Source organism: Heterocephalus glaber, unplaced genomic scaffold, assembly GCF_053883595.1.
Source record: "Heterocephalus glaber isolate CG9 unplaced genomic scaffold, H.glaber_assembly_v1.0 deba00001662, whole genome shotgun sequence".
Classification (NCBI taxonomy): Eukaryota; Metazoa; Chordata; class Mammalia; order Rodentia; family Bathyergidae; genus Heterocephalus; species Heterocephalus glaber.
This window is the reverse complement of record NW_028258403.1, coordinates 1,138,632-1,159,223: the sequence shown is the minus strand read 5'-3', so window position 1 is coordinate 1,159,223 and position 20,592 is coordinate 1,138,632. Positions and strand designations below refer to the sequence as shown.

Below are 20,592 nucleotides of genomic sequence, written 5' to 3'. Positions count from 1 at the left end.
ATCAATATATGATCCACATAAAAACTGTATTTTAAACTTTTAACCTATGCAAAATTGCTCATAGATAACCCACTAAACATATAATCAAGATGTTGGTTATAAATATGAAATAAACTACCCAAGGTTTTTGAAGGGCTAAATGACAATAAATGGTCTCAAGGAAACAGAGTCCTAAAAGCTTATAGAAAGCACCACTTGTATTCTTGTAAATTATTTAGGAAATTTTCCTGAGACTCAGCAGCTGATTAATAAATCTTTGCATTGCCAGCTTCATGTCCTTGTTCCTCAGTGTGTAAATGATGGGATTCAGAATGGGTGTGATCATAAAGTCCAAAATGGCAAGAAACTTATCCACTGACACTGTGGGAAATGGCCACATATAAACAAAAATGCAAGGTCCAAAGAACAAAACCACCACAGAGATGTGTGCTGAGAGAGTAGAGAGAGCCTTGGAAGACCCTCTTGAAGAATGTTTCCATACAGTGAATAGGATGTAGATATAGGAGATAATCAATATGAAAAAGGTGCCTGTCGAAATGAATCCACTGTTGGCAGTAACCAAGAACTCCACCCTGTAGGTGTTTGAGCAAGTAAGCTTTATAAATTGAGGAAGATCACAGTAAAAGCTGTCTATCTCATTTGGACCACAAAATGGCAAATGGACAACAAAAGCTAGCTGGGCCACTGAGTGAATGAGACCAATAACCCAAGCACCAGACAGAAGCAAAATGCACATCCGTGGGCTCATGATGGTCAGATAACGGAGGGGCTTGCATATGGCCATGTATCTGTCCAAGGCCATGGATACAAGCAGCACCATCTCAGATCCACCCAGCACATGAAGGACAAATATCTGGATGACACACCCCTTGAATGAAATGGTATTGTGCCCAGAGTACATGTCAGAAATCATTTTAGGAACTGTTAAGGTAGAAAGACATAGATCAATGAATGAGAGGTTTCCTAAAAAGAAGTACATGGGGGAATGCAAGTGAGGGTCAAAAACCACTGTAAATACAACAAGGATGTTTCCTAGGCAAATTGTTATATAAAACACTGTAGAGAAGGCAAGGAGAAAATGCTGTATTGGTCTAGATGCAGAAAGTCCCAGAAACACAAATTCAGATACTTCAGTGTAATTTTCTTCATACATTTATTTTGTCTGGTATTACCTATAGAAAAAACTAAAATAATTATAAAAAGAATTTATCAGAAATACATATTGAAAGAAATAGATTTGAATTATTGTAAAATTTTGAATTAAAGAAAAATATATTTTTACCACAGTTAATTTAAAAATTTTTCACATTCATTGTATTTGTTTATCCAGCCAACTAATATTTCTAATTATCTATTACATCCCAGGAAATATTTCAAATTCTAAGATGAAATACTGATCATAACTTCAAGTAGAGTTGAATAAATAGCAATAATCCATATATATTTTATTAATTAATTTTAAGGAAAAGGACAGAGTGTTATGGGAACAATGTGATTTATAACAGTATTTGCTCAGACTCTGCTAAATGGGTAGAAGGGGTACTACTGAACAAAGCAGAATAAGAATTTTGCCTTTTACCCTAAGTAATAAAAAGGATTCCAAGATAATAAATAGTAGTCTGATCATATTTCTGCTTTCAAATTGTCACAATGTAAAGGATGGAATGTAAAGGCTAAAGAATTTGTAATAACTATCAGGGCATTACTGAAAATCATATCACATCAGGTGGGTAGGCTGAAATTGTTCAATCCATGGTCTTCACATTTAAAATTTTAAAAAATACAAAAATTGCTTCTTAATATAAACTCAAAGGAGTTTCAAATGGATATTTAAATGTTAAAAACAGAAACAAACCTCATGGAAACATAGGAATATTTGGATAAATATTAGGCTGGAAAATTCATTTTTAATCATATACCTACATTCACAAATCATCAGAGAAATGATAGTTTCCAAACTATTAAAATAGAAATTATTATTTGAACATGCAGAACTATAAATATAGTATACATAGGTAAATAGAGATATTTTGTATGGATGCATACGTACTACAAAAATATGTTTTATTTATTTATTTATGTAGTTAGTTTTTGGTACTTGGGATCGAACTCAGGACCTTGCACCTGCAAGGCAGCCTCGGTGCCACGGAGCTAAATCCCTGGCCCCTTATTATTTATAATATTGTTGAAAATAGTTTCAAAATTTCAAATGATCAACATATTCCATATAAAATTATTTCTTTTAAATGTTTAAAGAAAAGATGGGAAATCAATTTAAAAATGAAAAAAAAAAAGCTTATAGCAAAAGACAAAATCTAAATAGTCAATCATATTGAAAGTAAAAGTCATACAATCAAAGAGATAAAAGTAGGATAGCATGGGGTGCTATGTTGTAGATAATAAATTGTCAAAGTCCTTAAAAATTATAATTTATTATGGATGAACCTCTGTAGACATAGATGCTCATGCACTGGTACTGACAGTGCAAACTGATGCAATGCCTATAGAAGGTACATTTAAAGTAGATCTTACAAATGTAAAATTCTTCTTCACTCATGACAAAGAATACTACTTCAAGAAAATTTACTTAATGAATTAATGATAGATGAACTAAAAAGTAAGCTATAAGAGCAAAACTGAATGCCTGTATTAGGTACTTCCAACTAGAGAAGGTATTCAATCTCATATATAGAAATAAAAATCAGTATATAGAATAACATTAAGTAAGTATATTTGAGTAGAAAGTGAAGGTTAGAAGTTATAAACTGTAGCAATCCTATTTTTAAAAAAATTGTCTAGAATGAAGTCTAAAGATCCTTATATTTAATATTTATATAAATAAATTGATAATCTTCAACCTTACATGTACTTATTAGTTAGAACCATATAAAATTATTCTTTTAGTACATAAAAATATGGTCAAATATCACCAATTTTATACAGTTTAATCTTATTTGTTAACTTATTTTTTTCTTATGTAATTTTTTAAACTACTTTATCTTTTTTTTTCTTTTTTTCTTGGTACATTTTAGATATACAATACGTTTACATTTATCATTGGGTGCTTGTACCTGCACATGATGCATCTTGGTTCTTATTTTTTTTCCCTATTACTTATGCATCCTTCACTCCCTCCACCCTTCCCTGTTTACATAGATTTCATTTCCATTTTTTTCTTTTCTCATAATTTTTCCTTTCCCTTCTTTCCTTTCCCCTTCCCCTCCCAGCAGCCCTACAGCTTTGGATCTTTTCCTATTTTAAATTATCAATTATTTGTTTTAATCATTTTAATCCTTATTTACACTTTCAGTTTCTCACACTAGAGAAACTATTCAGTATTTACACATGTGTGTCCTATTTATTTCACTTAAGAGTAAGTCCTCAATAGCAGCTAAATTTTATAGATGATTTGTCTAAACCTGAAAAAGTACTATGGGTTACCCAATTTTGTAGCCACCAACATGTTCTGACATAGGACTGGGTATCCTAGAGGTTTTTACCATAGAACAAGCACTGTAGCCAAAAAGGAGCACTGCAAAGGTAATGCTGGAGACCTTTGCATGAGGGCACTGGAGGAGACATTTTATAGGAAAAGGCTGGGATAAAGTAGGGAAGGACTGAACAAGAAAGAATGGTACCGGCTGAATGACAATTGGTGTAACTTGCAAGTAGTTTGAGACATGTACCTATCTAAAAGTTTTAACAATACAATATATGGAATTAAAATATGCATATTATGAATTTCAAAAAAATCAATGGGTTGCAGGCTATGCAACATAAATGAAAATGTTTAGTAAACACCAAAAATTTCAGTTAAAAAAGCAGTACTAATAGTTTTCTGAGTGATAGAAAGATGGGTGATTTTTATTGCTTTCCTGTTATTTTATAACTGCTTGAAATTTTTTTATAAATTTTTATAAAACTATTCAAGGGAAGGCAAAATATTGTCATCAGTCAATCAGAATATTGTGAATTATAGAAAGGTCAGTATATCATCTCTACAAAGAGAAGGTTTTATTTGGGAAAATGGCAATGTATGCACAAGTACTCAAGATAGAAAGAACACATACAGTTTACCAATAAATATATTCCTCGAAGTTCAGCTTTATTAATCATTAGGGTACTTCATTATTTTTTGTTTTACCAATTAACAGGGAAATAAGAAGAGAGAAATATAAAGAGAGAGAAAAGAGGTAGATAAGAGAAAGAATTCCCAGACTTTCTGAGGTTTTAAAAATAAAAATTACTCATATTTCTTTAAGGTACTATGAATTAAAAATATTTATCATATTTTAAAATGAAAAAATCTATTTTAGATATTCTAGCTGAAAAGCAGATGTTTGAAATATACATACATATATATATAATGGTAGCATGTTTATTTACATATATACAAATATATAATAGAATGTGACTGAAACATGTCAATAAACAGTGATCATATTAATCACATTACAGTACATGTCTACAATGGAATAAAGCTATTAAATCTTCTAAAGAATCCTGCATATATAGGTCAAAAATTATTTCTGTATAAGCAATAAGTAAGAGAATGTAAAATAAAAATAGTAATGTGATACTTTATAAAAGTGTTTGAGTAAAGTTCTCTAAGAATGTATACGAAGTATTACCTATGGCGAATTTTGAAAAGTAGGATTTCATTTCTTGTGGTTTATATTTATGTATTGTTTAAAAGATCAAAAACAAACTTGTATGGTCTTATTTAAAAATTGACTTTTAAAAGAACAAAATAAAGGTTCAAAATCAATTTCCTTGTAAATTTAATTTACTGATGTCGGAATCATTAAAATAAGTATTTAAAAATTAAAGTTTTGTAAGTATGAGAACAATTTTCTTATTTTATAAAATCACAATGTTACTTAGAAAATGTGCTCTGTAAGAAAATTTGTCTCTAAAATAAAACCTCACATTCCTCGATCGCTAGTTTCTTTAAAATGCATTTACTCTTTAGTTGCTTGATACAAGTGAGGAAGAGATGAAAGGCAAAGACCAGAGCATAGTGCAGAGAGAAGAGATATGGCCAAGGAGAGGACAGAAGTAGAAGAAAGACAGAAGGAACACCATACAGGTTAAAAGGGAGGAAGTTGAAATGCAGGACACCAATGGAGCATTTCTGAGTCTATTCTTGCCTACTTTTTCTTAGAGTCCCTACTGATTTCTGTCTTCAGAACACCTCAGTCCCGCAATAAAGCTCTTGGAATTTGTCGAATTTGCCCAACCTCTTATCTGGCCTGTCCACCTCAGACTTGATGAACTAGATGACTTCTCCTTGTTCTTTCATGAATGCACTCATGCTTAAAAAATATTTTTCACTTAACTGATTATTTCTCATTGTAAACATTTCATCTCGTGCATCAATTCATCAAGAACATCTCACTTTCTACTCCAGTATGGGTTAGACAGTCTTCCTTTGGGCTTACACACCATACCGTGAAACCTCTTATATTACCTGTTTCATAATGTCATTAACAATAAATGTTTTCCTTGTCTCCTTTACTAAAACCATGAAATTCTTGAGAGTAAGAACTGTGTCTTCTTCCTAAATCCTGGCTTGTAGTAAGTGTTGTGAGTTTGACAGAGAGGTGAGTGATGTGGTGAATGTTAGCTTGCATAAGTATTTAAATGGATAGATAAATGATGATGATGGTTTTTTAATGAAGAAAGCTATCCAACATCTTTATTCTATTGAAAACTGATACCATCAGAACTATTAAAAGTAATTGTTTCTCTAGAAATTATCACTCACATATAGTAGGTCTGAGTCAATTCATTGTAAAACACATTTCTAAGGTCTTTGTTAAATCTTTAGGGGCATAAAATATACACCCAGAAATTTTCCACAAATTAAGACTGAATCCAGGCTTATGGACAAATGACAATTTTAACAGCCTTTTGGAAATTCAGGGTTATGTTGCTATTTAACAAATGCATTTGAAATGAAAAATAGAAAGCAGGATGAGTATGAGTTTTCACACTATGCATTACCTATATAAGAAAAATAACATGATATTTTTAGGCTATTGACTTTAATTTGTAACATCCTCACTTACCTGTACCCCCCACCCTGCCCAAGAGAAGATGCCAGAAAACAGCATTCCCACTATTCCTGGATCTCTTAAGATACGTTTTCCTCTGATGTTGTGTGTTTAGTGCTTCTCACAACTGCTGTAGCTCTAAAAACAACCAAACAGCAACATTTGGTGACCACTGGATGGCCTGTGCTCTGAGTCCCTAGATAATTTACCATGGGAGTTCTACTTCTGAATCTGTTACCTTAAAAGGAAAAAGCCCTGTAAGTTTTATTAAGAAACTAAATAGAAATAAGAGGAAACTATGTCTAATAAAATATGACAATAAAATACCTCAAAAGAAAATTAACATCTGATATTTTATTATCTATTCATAAATTAAATATGGTTTAGAATAATATTAATGAAAAAAGAATAGCCTTGATAATATATAAACAAATAGGAGATCATATGGTACTGCATTAGTCACACATATTTAATATTGTATATTTTATAAACTCTTTTTCAATGCATTGTTTTGACAAACTTAATTTTCTTAGTTAAAATTAATTATCCCAATTTTCCTATTTTTAGACCAAGTTTTATATAATACCTAACCTATAGGATTTAAAATGTGAGAAAAATTAATGTATTAATTATACTATTATTTCAAATCAAAAGTATATTTTTCCTAATATCAAGCAAAGAGAAACATGAAACTACATCAAGTATGATATTGAACGAACTATTAAGCCAAATTGAGTGATAAAAATATTACTTAATAATATAAAATATTTCCTCATTTATCTTTTAGTTTTAATTTTATTTATTTTACTAAGTTAAAATTCAGATAAAATTCATTTTAGGGATAGAATTCCTTAGTATTTAGCATATTTAGAATTTTGTACAGTCTCCACCTCCATCAAATTCTAAACCATTTTCATCATTCTAAAGGAAAATATATCCATTCAGCAGTCACTTTCAAGTCTCCTCTTTATTCAACTCCCGCAACTACTGATCTACCATCTGTATGAATTTATTTACTCTGGATATTTCATATAAATGGAAGACAAACAGTATGAGAACTTTAGTGTCTGGCCTTTTTTTTTTTTTTTTTTTTACCTAGAATAATGTTTTCAACGTCTAACTCTACTGAAGCATGTGTCAGCACATCACTATTTTTGTTTGGTGAATGATAGTCCATTGCAAAGATATAGCATATTTGTTTATTCATTAAGTAGTGAATGTCTACATTGTTGTAACTTTTGGCTATTATGACTATGGCTACTATGAACATCCATGTATGAATTTTTTGTTTAAAAACTTATTTGTAATTGTGTTGGGTAAATACCTACAATGGAATTATGGGTCATGTGATATATTTAACATTCTTAGGAAATGTCATACTGATTTCCATGTTGGCTGTACTAGTTTATATTCCCAGTGGTAATGCACAAGTGATTCAATATTTTCACATTTGTGAATATTTATTTTATTTATTTATTTTTGATAATAAACAGCATAGTGGGTTGGAAGTGGTCTTACATTGTGGATTTGAGTTTACTTCCCTAAAGATTAATGTTGATGAGTATATTTTTATGATTTTTGGTGATTTGCATAGTTTCTATAGAGAAATGTCTGTTCATATCCCTTTTCCATTTGTATTTGCACATTTGTATCTGGGTTATTTTTATTTTTACTTTATTTCTTGGGAGAAGATGAAACTATTTAAGTCTAAGCCACTAGCAAAATATATTACAACTTTGACACAGCAAACAGGCAGGCTATGGTGACATTTCAAGTAATAACTTGGTAAAAAGACAAAAAGTCCTTCCCAAAAGGTAAGGCACTATGTATAGTCCCAGGCAAAGTTTGTATGTATTTGTTAATAGTGGGGACTGCCCCACTCCCTAATGTGAAGCAAGTCACAGTTTATCCTAGTTCAGGCTGCTTGCTTTCTACTTTTCCCACTGCCAGGGATTTATCTTTAAAAAGTGCTGTTAATTCAAGGGGTTAAGTAAACAATTCTGGGTTAGGCTTTTATTCCACTCTGTTGTATACAAACCAAGTTCAGTACATCACAACTCTCTTAACAAGCCAACAGTTTCTATTTTATATTTTCTTGGATACTAGCATATGTATCATAGTCAAAATCGTTTACCCTTCCTTGGGGGGAAAAGTACGATATCAATGCAAGATTGTCCTGTTATTGCTACAAAAAGCCCGAAAGACCTTAAGGCAATGAAAGAAGTTCTGTTTGCCTTACTGACTGTCATGTTTGTGCAATGATCTCCAGGTTGGAAGATTCCAGGTAAGAATTTCAGGAAGTATACATTCTTAACTTGTTAGCTGGAACAATTATACATAAGGAACATTCCAGAGTTCTTACTGCTCTCTCTCTCTCTTTCTCTTTCTCTCTCTCTCTCTCAGCTGCACATAATACACTTCAGCCCCTTGCAGATAAAAACTCCAGCAAAATTAAGACCTTAATACCTTTGTGCCCCCTTCTAAATTAATACTATGGATGTCGTTTTACATCTTATAGAAAATGGAGTGGTGATACTTCTGGTAAATAGGATGTTGGGTGCAAACAGAGGCACCTATCTTGCAACTCCACCAGGTCCTAGGCAGGTTGGAGGAAGCTACCAGCCTGTTGGAATCTGTGTACTATGAAGAATCTAGGACCTTGGAGGGCTCTGGTTTGGTACAAGGGAGATCTCTATTGCCAGGAAAAGGTCTTGCCACATTGGTGACCAAGCCCTGGGCTTGGACTAGAGGCGAATAGAATGTTCTATGCACTGGCACATCTGCTGCATAGATGCCTGGTTGTTCTCACAGCACTTGGCACTGCATAGGAACATGAGTTCCTGCATTTTCTGGATGTTCTCTTTCTATGCTCTTCACCATGGACTCCACTGCCTCCTGCAGTCTGAGCTGCTGCAGCTCTGCATGGCAATCCAAAACTGCACTGATCATTTGTATTTTAATTCTTAAATTGTAAGAATTTTTAAAAAGTTCTGGATTCAAGACACTTATCAGACATATGATTGCAAATATTTTCCCCGTTCTGTTGTTTCTCTTTAAACTCTCTTGATAATATCTTTTGATGATGTTTTAAAAATTTGATGGAGTCTAATTTGTGTATCTTTTCATTCCCCTGTGCTTTGATGTTAAACCCAACTCATTATCAAACTGAACATCATGAAGATTTAACACTATGTTTTCTTCTAATGTTTTTGTAATGTTAGCTATTACATTTAAATCTTTAGTTTTGTCAATTTATTTTTTTTATGTGGTGTGCGGTATAGGTTTGGACTTCATTTTTTACCTGTGGATATCCAGTTTGTTCCACACAGTGTAAAATACTATCTTTTCCTCCCTTGAACAGTCTTGGTCCTTTTTCAGGAATTATCTTACATGTATGTTTGGGGTTATTTCTGGAATCCCATTGTATTCTAATGATCTCTGTGTTATCATGCTATGGGCGCCACATTTATTGTGTTACTGTAGTTGTGTAGTAAGTTTTGAAATTGAGAAGTGCCATTTCTCCAGTTTTGATCTTCCTTTATTTGTTTAATGTAAGGTAAAATTATCTATGATAAAATAATTTTAATAAATATAAAATAGTGTCAAGTGAAAAAGCTCTCTCCCATCCACCTCACCCCCATTATCTATTATAAGCATTTTCTTTAAAACATTTTATATTTTTATGGTGTTTTTCTTTGTTATCTTTAATTAATAGACTATTTTAGGAAGTTTAAGATATACAGAAAAATTGAACATATAGAATAGAGGACACACACACACACACACCCTGGTCAGTTTCCTCTATTATTAACATCTTAAATTAGTATGGTATTCTTTTTACAACTAATGAACCTATATTAATTGTTATTTAAAGTGCATAATGTATTAAGATTTCCTTAATTTTCCTGTATGTTATTGAAAGAGTTGTAAAGTCCAGGAGACTTCTGCCCTATTTCAGATAAAGCCCCGGGAGACCAGGCAATGTACTCCTTAGAAGCAGTGCATGAATGCTGTGGAAATTCAGTCAAAGGTGTAATGGAGACCACAGAGAGTTGGAAATGCCAGGAACATGGAATATCTGCTAGGGAAAGTAACTGGCCAAGAGTGAAGCCAAGCCAAGAAAGAGAATATTTGGGCTGCAACGAGGAAAGCCATAGTGTGGGCCCACCCGAGGCCTCTAAAACTCACATGTCATCACCATGTGCCCCAGATGGTGAACATGGAGCTATCAGATTTAATGCTTGCCCTGTTGGATTTTGGGCTTGTTACAGCCCTATTTTTTCCCATCTTCCTTTTCTTCCCTTTTAGAATGAAGGTGTTTAAGCAGCTTTGTTACACCATACTGTTTTCCCTTGGAATCAGCTGACCATGGTGTGAGTCAACAATAAACCAAATTAAACTCCTCTTCCTTTGAGTTGTGAGTGTTGGGTAATTTGCCCCAGCAATGGAAAACTGACTAATATGGTACTTTTGCTGTCATGTTTCTAGGCTATTTTCCACTGTGGCAATTTTTCAGGGGTTTCTTGTGTTTGAGAACCTTGACAGCTTTAAGGAATACTGAACCCTTGGCCTGTAGAACCTATGGATCCTGATAGTGTCTCTAAGTATAATGGTTGACATATGTATATAATTATTTAATTTACAGAAAGGAAGCTGGATCAATGCCCACCAGAGTGCAGATGAATATGACTTACAGTGAAAAAGTACTAAGAATAACAAGATGCAAACAGACTTGTTTCTTAAACTCTCGTGTTGGAATCTCCAAAAATAAAATAGAATTTAACAACACTTTTTAACAACCTTTTTTCAATGAAGATATTATAAAAGCTAGACTCTTTTGCTTTATAATTTTGAAGAATATGAATAATATAAGTTTTTACAGAAAATATTAAACTTAGAACATTGTTCAAATTAGCATGGGAACTTTTGAGACTTAAACGTGTTTCTCTATTCTGAACTAAGTCCTCAAAGCCATTCAAATCTAGCCATTCTGTTGCAGGTGAAGTTGGTCTCCTCAGCTACCCACTCACCTCTACTGGTTATCATCCAGTTCCACTCCCATAACTCATCTGGCCTCTGGGATGAGAAATGGCAACTCAATTCTGAAATAAAGTAATAATTTAATTTTTGGAAAAGTTATTATAGAAATAAATATTTTAAAACTGTGCTTACCCATATTGTCAGAGACTTTATTCTTATTGTTCTTTTTGTCTTCAACAACAGACATACTACCAGGTGATACTTTCAATGGAGAAAGTCTCAGAAACTACATGGTCCCAAAGGAACATGATAGAGGTAATTTGAAAGTTTCCTGTCTTAAAGAGCACTCTCTGAAGTAAATAAATACCCCTCATTCTCTTGTGAACATTTGTCACAGCAGAAAATGGATTGTTTTGTTGCAATATGATTTTATTTCAAACTCAAGTTAGAGTATGAGTAATATTTTATCCATGGGAAAAAATCCAATCAGATTTGATATTTCTCTGGTAAGATATAGTCCATACTCTATTTCTAATTTAATCCTTAATTCTCTTGGTCTAGCATATTTAGGACATTTCACAGTGTTTCAATACCATCTTACTATGCACACAGGCACAGAGAAGTAAAAGTAATTAACAAAAATTTCCACAAGGGGAAAATTGATTATTAATAATTTATATTGGGAAAAATCCTGCTGAAAATATGAAGAATCTCTAAAAAGCTGTAAAAGTGAGTGTTTATCATTGAAATGGAATCTTGCTTGGGAACTTAAAATTAGGAATAATAGCACAGAAGGAGAAGGGCTAGAGTCAGAGAACACTGGTGTGCATCCTGCTAGGCTCCTCCTCAGCTCAGAGGCTTCTAACAGGTTGTACTGAGAGTCCATTTCAGAGGAAGACCCATGTCATGGGTTATTGGAAAAATTAAGGTACATGATGTGGTAAGATTCTGGCACCTTGGAAGATGCAGGAGACACAAGGAACTAGTTTTCACATAGATCTGAAATTAGCAGCTTTAAAAGAAAAATGTGAATAGAGCCATTTTCTTAAGTTTGTATTTCCTTTAAAAAATTCTACTTTGAGTCTTTGTATGAATAAATCTATACTTTTAGAATCAACCACCTAGGGATGCTTTAAAGTTAATTCTAATGATACTTTCCATAAATTGCTTCAGTAGTAGTACTGTTTTGTAATTCAACTAAACATTAATGACTTTTGAAGCAAATAATAAGGTGAGCAAAAATGCATAGGTGTTTACTTTTTTGGTATAATGTATAACATTCAGAGTCTATTGTTTTTTGATCTGACTTACCCAGTAGGATTTATTGTATCCATTAAGAAAATACTTGATGAATTCTTGTTGCTCTCCTGGAAATGACAAAAACCCCTTCTATATCTGGTACTTCTAATTCTTTTCTTACTATCATCTCTGGTATTTGATAACACCGCTGAATTCAAACAATAACATAAACACCTTCAATTATATTAACAGCAGGGCTATGCACAGATTACATAGGTAGAAAGTTTGGAGATGATTATGCCAAAAACAACAATAATGTAATTTTTATAAATATGTAAAACAAGAACAATAACAAATTACTGTCTAGTTGGCAACTTTGAAAGAGGGTGATGAATGCCAGTCATTAGGACATAGTAATGGCTGTTGGAATTAACTGATAAACTCTAGCAAAGCCCATGAGGTAGGAGAAGAATACACTATTAAGAAGGAGGATAAAGAGAAGGAAGAGGAAGAGGACACAAAAAATAAGAAGGAAAGGGAAGAGAAGGGAAGGACAAACTAAATTTAGTGGAAGGGAAGAGAGAAAACTAGAAGGGAAAAGAACAAATCTATTTTCCAGCTTGACAGAATTAGATTTCCACAGATGTGAATTTAAATAGTGAAATGAATAGAGACAAAGTTTCTATAGCTTGTTGGTAAGAAATCCAGTTAGCTCATATGTCATTTGCTGTGACATTGCAAAAACTTCTATTAAGGTTAGGAGGAACATAATGTATTTCAAAAATCATAGCTTCTCTGTAAGGCAGATAAGAGTGAGTAGAAATATCACCTATGAAGACGTTGAAAATGGCAATTATTGACCTGTGAATATATGCGGCAGAAGTCTGAGTTCCCAAGCATGTTTTTATTTGTAACTCTGAAGTCTTTATCTTAAATTATTTGATGCATAGTTCCTGTCTCAGACTTAACCACAAACTTTGGCTTATTTAATTCACATAAATATTTTCAGTTTCAGTTTCTGAAACGCCATCTCTTTTGAGTGGAAATTTAATGGCAGTTGGTATATTCTATGCATTTTAGAGTTCTATACTGAATACTAATCTGCAGGAGCCAGACTTCAGATCTTGAGGCAGACCTCAGGTTTTGAGTTATATCTTTCAGGTTTAATAAGTTTTTGGACTCATGATCAGAGAACTTTTCTTCCCAATGCTCATGATTGATCCTTCCTTTATGTCTGGGACATTTATTCTACCAGATTGTTAACTACCATCTCCCTAACTAGTTTATGTGCTCTTGTACTTATCTGTTTATTTGTGAAAATAGTTTTGTTAATTTTATCAAAAAGAGGTATTAATAACTCTACTTTTACTCAACTGACTTATGTATGTATTCATTAGTGAAATAATCATTGACCTTCAATAATATGCTAAATATTCCTGGAAGATTTTAAATTTACATATAGGGACTATTTTTCCAAAAACAGCTCCTAAGCAATGAAATGTACCTTTAAAAATGTATGGTATTTAATCTCAGTTCTACTAAATTCAATTAATTGTAATTTTTGGTTCATACTGTAATATCATTTTTCTATAAGCCCTGTTTCTTTATTCAATAAAATTAAAGCTATGAAAATATGACCTAATATAAGAAGTAAACAACTTGTAATTTCTTCGTATGCTTATGTGTTCAGCTTTGTACCTACCTCTGACCTCTTCTCACTTGAAGTTACTAATGTCTTACATTTTCACTTTAAAAAAATTTCATATGTAGTTTTATCATAGCCTTACAAGGTATTAAACTACTTTTCTGTTCCTTGTTTCCCCTTGAAAATCATGTGGAATGTATTCTTTTTGATCACATTTTGTTACTATATTTTACTGCGATATTTCTATATCATCTTACAGAGAAGCACCTCATCAGTTGTGGTTCAGAATAATATTCAGTGTTTTGTCAGTGGGCATTATTATAAACTTGTATACAATGCTTGCATACATATGCAAGAATTGATCTTGAGAGTGGACTTGCTGGGCTTTAGAATGTGCGAATGTTCCAAGATAACATGAAGTATTTTTCAAGGTGATTAATCTAGAAATCATTTCTTTTAGTAATGTTTAAGAAATCTTTTTGATTCATATATTCAGAAAATCTAATGCTTTGTCTTTTCTTTTAGATAAATCTAGAACTGAACTAAATGGAAAAAGTAAACCAATCTGTGGTGTCAAAATTCATTATTCTTGGTCTTTGTGACTCATGGGAGCTCCAGGTCTTCTTTCTAGTGACATTTTCTTCACTTTATTTGATCACCGTGTTAGGCAACATCTTCATTGTGGTCATAATCATTACTGACCCCCATCTCCACTCTCCCATGTACTTCCTGTTGGCCAACCTTTCCTTCATTGACTTCTGCCTTTCCTCAGTCACTACCCCTAAAATGATCACAGACTTTCTCAAAGAAAATAAGACCATCTCTTTTGGAGGGTGTATGTGTCAGATTTTCTTTGGACACTTCTTTGGTGGAGGTGAGATGGTACTGCTTGTTTCAATGGCCTATGACCGTTATGTGGCCATCTGTAAGCCACTCCATTACTCTAGCATCATGAACACACATATGTGCTTTGGGTTAGTGATGACATCATGGATCATTGGCTTTGTACATTCAATTAGCCAACTAGTTATTATTGTAAGGCTGCCATTCTGTGGACCTAGAGAATTGGATAGTTTTTTCTGTGATATTCCATTGGTGATCAAGCTAGCATGCACGGACACCTATATTCTAGAAATTTTGATAAATGCTGACAGTGGCATACTAGCAACCATCTGCTTCATTCTGTTGCTGTTCTCTTACTCTCATATTCTGTTTACTGTGTGCCTTCATTCTAAGAGTGAGTCATCCAAGGCTCTTTCTACCTGTACTGCCCACATCACAGTGGTGGTGTTATTCTTTGGGCCCTGCATCTTCATCTACCTGTGGCCAGTCAGCATTACATGGTTGGACAAGTTTCTTGCTGTGTTTTATGCAGTGATCACTCCTCTACTAAATCCAGCCATTTATACCTTTAGAAACAATGAGATTAAAATTGCCATGAGGAGACTAAAATGTTAGCATATGGATTTCATTGGTTATTTCAGGGACACACGATATTAAAGTGTTCACTGTAAGTCTCTAAATTAGCCATAATTGTCCTATTACACAGCAAAATAAAAATAATCAGGAAAACAATGATTATGACTGTTTGTATAACCTACACATAAGTTTGAATCAGGGATATTCAATATTCAGAATTCTCTCATGGTTTAGAAGGAAATTTGGCTCTGTTTTCTAGTTTTGAAAATCAAATAAAAATTAAAGATTAGAGTTTGAAAAGATGACATACACAAGTATGTGTATACACAAATATGCATGCCTGTTGCACCCATTTGTTGATCAAGGAATGACATATACAAGGCAAATGACTACAGAAAATGTGTCAACAAAGGATTTGGAGAAAGTAGTTTTTAGATAATAATTGCAGCCATGGTCTGGTTGAGTGAATTTTTGTAGGTGATGTATGCTAAGTGTTTAATTTTATTTTTCTATGTAGATATCCCTTGAAGGCATTATCTTTACTTTATGAGTATTCCTTTGTCAAATATTAGCTGACCATAGATGTTAGAGTTTACTTCTAATCTTTCAACATGTTCTATTGGTGCATGTGACTGATTTTATCCCAGTAACACACTGTTTTGATTATATCGCTTTATAATATAATTTCAATTGGAAAGTATTGTGCCTCCATCTTTGTTCTTCTTGTTTAAGATTGTTTCAGCTGTGGGTTTTTTTTTTTTTTTTTTTTTTGGCTGTGGGTTTTTGTGATTCCATGAAATTGTAGATTTTTTTCTGTAAAAAATGCCACTGGAATATTGTTAGAGATTGTGATAGCCTTGAGTAGTCTGAACATTTTAACAACAGTAATTCTAGGGAACTGTGTACATGGGCTATCTTTCCATTTACCTATTAGAATTCTGTTTCTTTCATCTATGTTCAATAAATTTCAGTATGCAGTTTTTTTCTTTGCTTAGTTCAATTTATCACAAAATATTTTATTCTTTTTTATTTTATTTTAAATATTAGTATCTTGATTTGTTGTTTGGAGATATTATTATTATTGTATAGGAATGAAACTATTATATCAAATTTGTATTGTTCTTGTTTAGATTTCAACTTGATTTTGAAAGTATAAAACTGAAATAAAGGAGGAAAAATCTGCATGGCATTGTAGTGAGTAAAGATTTTTTAATATGACATCAAAATCCCAAGCAACAAAAGCAAAAATAAATGAGTCAACTAAAAAAAATCTCCTTATAAAGGAAATAATCAACAAAATGAAAAGAAAACCTACATAATGAGAAATATATTTACAAATAAATTCTCTGATATAGAATTAAATCAAAGATATATGAAAAACTCACACAAATCAATGGCTAGCAACCATATAACTCAATTTAAAAATGGAGAGATGGCTGAAATGAAATTTTGTCCAAAAAATATGACAAATAGATAAAGCAAAGGTTCTCAGTATCACTAATTACCAGGGAAGTATAAATACAAGCCATAGTGAAATATTATCATACACTCGAGAAGAACGCTAGTGTCCAAAATCAAGAGACAGTGCTTGGCGAAATAACGAAGAAGAGGAAACCTTTCTATACTGTTGATGGGATTGTAAAATGGCACAGCAAAACCAACACTCCACTCCAGGCTAAGATAGCTGGATTATCACACATATAGCAGCATTACTCACAATAACCCTTGCAAAAATGTGGAAACAACTGAAGAGTGCCTTGATGGGTAAATAAATAACAAATTTTGGGCTATATATACAATGGAATTTAGGAAATCTTGCAATTTATAACAATATAGATAGATCTAAAGTGGATTATCCTGTTATGTAATGTAGGCAGAGATAGAAAAATACTACATGATCTCACTTATATGTGCAATCCAAGAAGTTGAGATTATGGAAACAGAGTTGAGAAGTTGGAGAAAAGGAGAGATGTTGATCAAAAGGCATAAATTTTCAGACATGGAATGAATAAATTCAAGAGATCTAATAAAGAGCATGGTGAGCTGATATCTATGTGAATTAACTTGAAAAATATATATATGTTAAATCATCACACTTAAGATCTTAATCTACACTTAAGACCATATAAATTCATCAATTATGTATCAAAGAAATCAAAAAATAACTTTTTCATAAAAGAAAAAATTAAAAAATTAATTATTCAGAAATCTCTCATGTTATTTACAGTATCACATTTTTCTAAAGAAAAATGTCTTAAAACTGGAAAATTTTCAAATATTTTAATTAAAATGAAAATTGAAGATTGAAAATATAGATGAAATAAAAATAATACCTGCCATACAATAATCAGATCAACATCCATTGATGTGTAAATCATATTCTTTGTTTGTTTCATAGACACTCAGTTCTCAAAAAGTACAATGTAAGCAGCTTATATATAAGTGTCACTACTGTAGAACAACTGGAGAGGGCTTTGATCAATTCAAATTGAGACAAAAGGTAGTGTAGGAGTTGCAAACCTAACCCAGGAAGCAATCTATCTCTGAGGCTCTCTTTTGTTTCTCTTCCTAGTATATATCAATTCCTCCTTATTACACCTTCATATCAATTATCTCTTCAACCTTTTTCTCCCATCTGTTCTTCCTGCCTCTAAATACTAAATCCTCTCTCCCCATGCACTTTTGGCTTTCAGACAAAATATAAATATAATAATTCATATTGGGTTTAAATCAAAGCAAAACTGTATATTTCAGAGTTTCTTCAGAAGCTTGAATGCATTACCTCTAAGTTAATGAATTTGAATCCAGGTTGTTTGACTTTTGAGGCTATTCTTTCAGCAAAATTCTAAGGTTGTAGTCTATAATTTTTTCATCAACTTCCTATAAAAAGATCTTAAGGATGTAGCTCAGTTGCAAGTAACTTATTCATTAGAGACTTTATGTATTGAGTCAATGTAATCTCATAATTAATAAATGGTTAATTTAGGAAATTATTTAAATCTAAAAAAGTATATCTCTCACAATGAGAAATGAAAAGCATTTTTAGTGTAAATCATATGATAATCACTATAAAAAGTAATTAAACATGGAAGTTGTCTCTACTTGGTTTTAAAGGAATAAATGTGTTGAGAGCAAATTTGTGTTTTATGAAAAAGACTTTCAATTTATAAATAAGAGAAAAATATCAAAGTCTATTATGATTCTATTATTAAAATATTTTTGTCTGAGTTTTATAAGCATTTCAATGTTATCAATTGACTACCAAAACTAAAATACAAAACTGTACCTTCTATATCTGGAAGTCTTAAATTACATAAAATAACCTATAAATGAGAAATTATGAAATAACAAGTTTATATTGACTTTGAAAAAAAACTATCCAAGAATTTTAGACTTCCTGTGTCTAGAATAATTGACATATTTTGTGCAAAATATGGTCTATACAACAAACATTTTGAGTATCTGTCAGGCATCCCCAAATTTTGTATAATTGCTTAACCATTTGATTTACTTCAGTCATTTAAAAATGTTAAGTAATTTGTGTTCTCATGAATTTTTTAGAACATTTCCTCTGACTTAGAAATTGATTACTTAGTCTTCTCATTGCCAGCTTCATGTCCTTGTTCCTCAGTGTGTAAATGGTGGGATTTAGAATGGGTGTGGTCATAAAGTCCAAAATGGCAAGGAATTTATCCACTGGAACTGTGAGAAATGGTCACATATAAACAAAAATGCAAGGTCCAAAGAACAAAACCATCACAGAGATATGTGCTGAGAGAGTAGAGAGAGCCTTGGACAAGTCACCTAAAGAGCATTTCACAGTGAACAGGATGAAGATATAGGAAATAATCAATAAGAAGGTGCCTGTTGAAATGAATCCACTGTTGGCAGTAACCAAGAACTCCATTCTGTAGGTGTCTATACAGGACAGTTTGATAAACCAAGGAAGATCATAGTAAAAGCTATCTAGCTCATCTGGACCACAAAATGGCAAATGGACAACAAAAGCTAGCTGGGCCACTGAGTGAATGAGACCAATAACTCAAGCACCAGACAGAAGCAAAATGCACATCTGTGGGCTCATGATGGTCAGATAACGGAGGGGCTTGCATATGGCCATGTATCTGTCCAAGGCCATGGCTATGAGCAGAACCATCTCAGATCCACCCAGCACATGAAGGACAAATATCTGGATGACACACCCCTTGAATAAAATGGTATTGTGCCCAGAGTACATGTCAGAAATCATCTTAGGAACTGTTAAGGTAGAAAGACATAGATCAATGAATGAGAGGTTTCCTAAAAAGAAGTACATGGGGGAATGCAAATGAGGGTCAAAAACCACTGTAAATACAACAAGGATGTTTCCCAAAACAATTACTACATAAAACATTATGGAGAAGCCAAGGAGGAAATGCTGCACTGGTTTGTAGTTAGTAAGTCCAAGGAATATAAATTCAGACACTGGAGAATAATTTGCTGTATACATTGGCTTTGTTTATATTATCTGAAAGGAACAAAAGAGAAATAATTGTTAAAGAATGCACTGGAAGTATTAAAAGAAGCAGTTGTCATTGGCTTGTTATTAAAGAAAAATTCTTACCCTCAATCACAAAAGCCCTTTTAAATATATATTCATTTTTGTTTATCAACTATTCATTGAGTGGTGATCAAGAACAACACTATATATATACCAATGAACATATCAGTCACTGCATCACATTCTGGAATAATCACAGAGCCTATCTTTATGTAGTTTCAATCTAGTTGTGAATTGATGCATTAAGTAAGTAATCACATAACTGAGTAATTTTTATGGAAGTAAGTTGGGTTGAGAAAAAGAACCAAGTGCAATCCAGGAGAGCTCATCACAATGGTATCTTCCCTAGTCTAGAAGAGCTAGTGCTAACATTCACTAAATTCATGTGCTAACATACAAAATATTGATAGAGTGAAATAAACTAAGAAGAGAAGCAAAGGCCACTTATCAGAGAAAACAGTCTGAGGCAGAAAGTAAAACAACCTGGAATAAATGAAAGACCTGTAAAGATGTTGTCAAAGAAGAATCCTATAGATGTATCACAATTTTGTACTATACCTAAAAGGTGATAGAAAACTACTGAGATAGAACATTAAAATAATCTGTTTATGCTTGAAGGAGTGGACATTATCTACCAACAAAGATGTAATAGAAAGTGCTAAAGGGAAGGAAGACAGACCATTTAGAAAGGATGATTTGTTAATAAAGCCTGT

At 32.5% G+C, this 20,592-nt stretch overlaps 2 protein-coding genes and 1 pseudogene across 2 annotated transcripts; 1 reads left to right on the top strand and 2 right to left on the bottom strand.

Annotated features, from left to right (window-relative positions):
* Positions 1 to 214: 214 nt before the first annotated feature.
* LOC101709359 (olfactory receptor 4F15-like) lies at positions 215 to 5,729 on the bottom strand. The gene is made up of 2 exons (XM_004865120.2): positions 5,721 to 5,729; positions 215 to 1,162 (listed from the first exon to the last, which is right to left on the bottom strand). Exon 2 carries the CDS (start codon positions 1,151 to 1,153, stop codon positions 215 to 217), a length of 939 nt encoding a protein of 312 aa, XP_004865177.1. The 5' UTR covers positions 1,154 to 1,162; positions 5,721 to 5,729.
* Positions 5,730 to 14,463: 8,734 nt separating this feature from the next.
* Positions 14,464 to 15,378, top strand: LOC101708986 (olfactory receptor 4K3-like). Its single transcript, XM_004865119.4, has one exon. The coding sequence runs from the start codon at positions 14,467 to 14,469 to the stop codon at positions 15,376 to 15,378; it is 912 nt and encodes a 303-aa protein (XP_004865176.2). The 5' UTR covers positions 14,464 to 14,466.
* Positions 15,379 to 18,868: 3,490 nt separating this feature from the next.
* Positions 18,869 to 19,840, bottom strand: LOC101708627 (olfactory receptor 4F15-like; annotated as a pseudogene).
* Positions 19,841 to 20,592: the final 752 nt, after the last annotated feature.

Excerpts from the sequence above, each read along its gene's own strand:
- LOC101709359 (XM_004865120.2), bottom strand. The coding sequence starts at position 1,153 with ATGTATGAAGAAAATTACACTGAAGTATCTGAATTTGTGTTTCTGGGA.
- LOC101708986 (XM_004865119.4), top strand. The coding sequence starts at position 14,467 with ATGGAAAAAGTAAACCAATCTGTGGTGTCAAAATTCATTATTCTTGGT.